A 4107-nucleotide genomic window follows, 5' to 3' on the forward strand; every position below is an offset into this window, starting at 1 on the left:
TTTTTAAAGCTGTGAAAATAATTCTACCGATCTATCCAATTGGCCATTTTCTAAAAATATATTATGCAATAAATTATATACCAAAACAAATGGCAACTATAATGCAATCAAAAGATATACAAACTACTGCAATAACATGAAAACTATAAATGTTATTTGCAACCGTATCGGAGCCTTAAATTACCGCATTTCTAAACCTGTACCAATAAATATACCGATCTATCCTCCTTTTTAAACCCGAGAAAATAATTCTACCGATCTATCCATTTGGCCATTTTCTAAAAATACATTATGCAATATATTATATACCAAAACAAATTGTATTTTTAATGCTTTCAAATGGTGCATAAACGACTATCCTAGCACGAAAACTGCCAAAGTTAATTGCTGCCATATCGGAACCTCAGATTACTGCATTTGAGACATATAATAATAATTCTACCGATCTATTAAATTGACCAATTTGTAAAAACACACATTATGCTACAAATGATATACAATATTAAAGTGCAATCATAATGTTTTAAAATGATGGCTATCATACTATCATAGCGTGAAAACTGTCAATGTTATTTGCAGCCATATCGGAACCTCAAAATACCGCGTTTTTAAAGCTGTGAAAATAATTCTACCGATCTATCCATTTGGCCATTTTCTAAAAATACATTATGCAATAAATTATATACCAAAACAAATTGTACTTTTAATGCTTTCAAATGGTGCATAAACGACTATCCTAGCACGAAAACTGCCAAAGTTAATTGCTGCCATATCGGAAACCAGATTACTGCATTTGAGACATATAATAATAATTCTACCGATCTATTAAATTGACCAATTTGTAAAAACACACATTATGCTACAAATGATATACACTATTAAAGTGCAATCATAATGCTTTAAAATGATGGCTAAATGACTATCATAGCGTGAAAATTGTCAATGTTATTTGCAGCCATATCGGAACCTCAAAATACCGCGTTTTTAAAGATGTGAAAATAATTCTACCGATCTATCCATTTGGCCATTTTCTAAAAATACATTATGCAATAAATTATATACCAAAACAAATGGCAATTTTAATGCTTCAAAATGGTGCCTAGCACGAAAACTGCCAAAGTTAATTGCAACCATATCGGAACCTCAGATTTCTGCGTTTATTAAACATAGAACAATAATTCTACCGATCTATTAAATTGACCAATTTCTAAAGATACACATTATGCTACAAATGATATACCATATTAAAGTGCAATCATAATGCTTTAAAATGATTGCTAAATGACTATAATAGCGTGAAAACTGTCAATGTTATTTGCAGCCATATTGGAACCTCAAACTACCGCGTTTTTTTAAGCTGTGAATATAATTCTACCGATCTATCCAATTGGCCATTTTCTAAAAATATATTATATAATAAATTATATACCGAAACAAATGGCAACTATAATGCAATAAAAATATATATAAACGACTGCAATAATATTAAAACAATAAAAGATATTTGCAACCATATCGGAGCCTTAGATTACCGCATTTCTAAACCTGCACCAATAAATTTACCGATCTATACTATTTTTGTAAAAACTCATTATGCCACAAATTATACACCAAAACAAAGTGCAACTGTAATGCTTTAAAATGATGCATAAACGATTGTCCTGGCATAAAAACTGTCAATGTTACTTGCAACCATATGGGAACCTCAAATCACAGCGTTTTTAAACATAGAACAACAATTCTACCGATCCATCAAATTGACCATTTTTTAAACGAACACATTATGCCACAAATGATATACCAATATAAAGTGTAATCATAATGCTCTAAAATGATGCATAAATGACTGTCATAGCATGAAAACTGTCAAAGTTATTCACAACCATATCGGAACCTCAAACTAACGCCTTTTTAAACCTGGGAAAATAATACTACCGATCTATCCAATTGACCATTTTCTAAAACTACAAATGGCAATTTTATTGCTTTAAAATGGTGCATAAACGACTGTCCTAGCACGAAAACTGCCAAAGTTAATTGCAACCATATCTTAACCTCAGATTACAGCGTTTATTAAACATAGAACAATAATTCTACCGATCTGTCAAATTGACCAATTTGTAAAAACACACATTATGCTACAAATGATATACCATATTAAAGTGCAATCATAATGCTTTAAAATGATGCCTAAATGACTGTCATAGCGTGAAAACTGTCAATGTTATTTGCAGCCATATCGGAACCTCAAATTACCGCGTTTTTAAAGCTCTGAAAATAATTCTACCGATCTTTACAATTAGCCATTTTGTAAAAATATATTATGCAACAAATTATATACCAAAACAAATGGCAACTATATTGCAATAAAAAGATATATAAACGACTGCTATAACTTGAAAACTATAAAAGATATTTGCAACCATATCGGAGCCTTAAATTACCGCATTTCCAAACCTGTACCAATAAATATACCGATCTATCCAAATTTTGTAAAAATTCGTTATGCCACAAATTGTACACCAAAACAAAGTGCAAGAGTAATGCTTTAAAATGATGCATAAACGATTGTCCTGGCATGAAAACTGTCAAAGTTATTTGCAGCCATATCTGAACCACAAATTACCGCCTTTTTAAACCTTGGAAAATGATTCTACCGATCTATCCAATTGGCCATTTTCTAAAGATACATTATGCAATAAATTATATACCAAAACAAATGGCAATTTTAATGCTTTAAAATGGTGCATAAACGACTGTCCTAGCACAATAACTGCCAAAGTTAATTGCAACCATATCGGAACCTCAGATTACTGCGTTTATTAAACATAGAACAATAATTCTACCGAACTATCAAATTGACCAATTTCTAAATATACACACTATGCTACAAATGAAAAACCATATTAAAGTGCAATCATAATGCTTTAAAGTGATTCATAAATGACTGTCATAAAGTGCAATCATAATGCTCTAAAATGATGCATAAATGACTGTCATAGCATGAAAACTGTCAAAGTTATACACAACCACATCGGAACCTCAAATTACCGCCTTTTTAAACCTGGGAAAATAGTTCTACCGATCTATCCAATTGGCCATTTTCTAAAAATACATTATGAAATAAGTTATATAGCAAAACAAATGGCAATTTTAATGCTTTAAAATGGTGCATAAACTGCCAAAGTTAATTGCAACCATATCGGAACCTCAGATTACTGCACTTATTAAACATAGAACAATAATTCTACCGATCTATCAAATTGACCAATTTCTAAAAATACACATTATGCTACAAATGATACCATATTAAAGTGCAATCTGTAATGTAAAATTGTCTGAACTAGATACTTGACAGGGAACAACAGGAATATTTTGACAGAATTGAAATGCTATATAAACATAGAATTTTTTAAGAACCCAGAGTTCAGATTAAATAGGCTGACTAAAAGAAAACTAAATAAAACAAACGAACTAGTGGGAGCCATTGATATGTCACTAGCGGTCAGTCGGGCGGCGGGGTTCTTGTTCGTGTTGTTTTATGTCCTATTTAATATTCGACATTCACAAATATTTGTTATAGACTCCCTATACTACAAAAAATGTAATGAAATTAGGTTGATAAAAAAAAACAAAAAAGATGTTAGTAGTTTGACCCGATATCGCAACCTACGAAAAAATGTTTAAATTTGACCATAATTTTTTGACCAATCTCCTAGGTGTTGTGGAGATGGATTGCCTCACAACGCACCCTTCCATTGATCTTATTGGGCAAGTTAGATCGCACACTCACACTATCTCACCTCACGAAAACATGGACAAAATGTTTAAAGTCCCATAATAAATTTCATAATTTTATTCATATAAAAAATTTAGGTTTACTAATCATATTAATAGCTATAATTAAGTTTTAATAATTAGAAATCATTTAAATCCGTTCAGGAAGATATTCCAATATATATTTCAAAGAATAAATTTCGTAAAAAAAATTAATTTACGAGATGTGTAGCAACATCAACAAATTAATAGAATATTCTTAAGGCTGTACTAAGATATATAAACCATAGTGTAAATAAGTAACAAAAGCAAGATTAAATAATGTGTGCT

The 4107-nt window shown here is 30.6% G+C and overlaps 1 protein-coding gene across 1 annotated transcript in view; it reads right to left on the minus strand.

Annotated features, from left to right (window-relative positions):
- The window catches only part of LOC111679696, a 45776-nt gene extending 43469 nt beyond the window's left edge, over positions 1 to 2307 (minus strand). Inside the window, exon 1 of the mRNA XM_046954045.1 lies at positions 2298 to 2307. Coding sequence (XP_046810001.1) covers positions 2298 to 2307 — 10 coding nt within the window. The remainder of the gene's footprint in view (positions 1 to 2297) is intronic.
- Between the last annotated feature and the right edge of the window lie 1800 nt (positions 2308 to 4107).

Source organism: Lucilia cuprina, chromosome 6 (genome assembly GCF_022045245.1).
Source record: "Lucilia cuprina isolate Lc7/37 chromosome 6, ASM2204524v1, whole genome shotgun sequence".
Taxonomy (NCBI): Eukaryota; Metazoa; Arthropoda; class Insecta; order Diptera; family Calliphoridae; genus Lucilia; species Lucilia cuprina.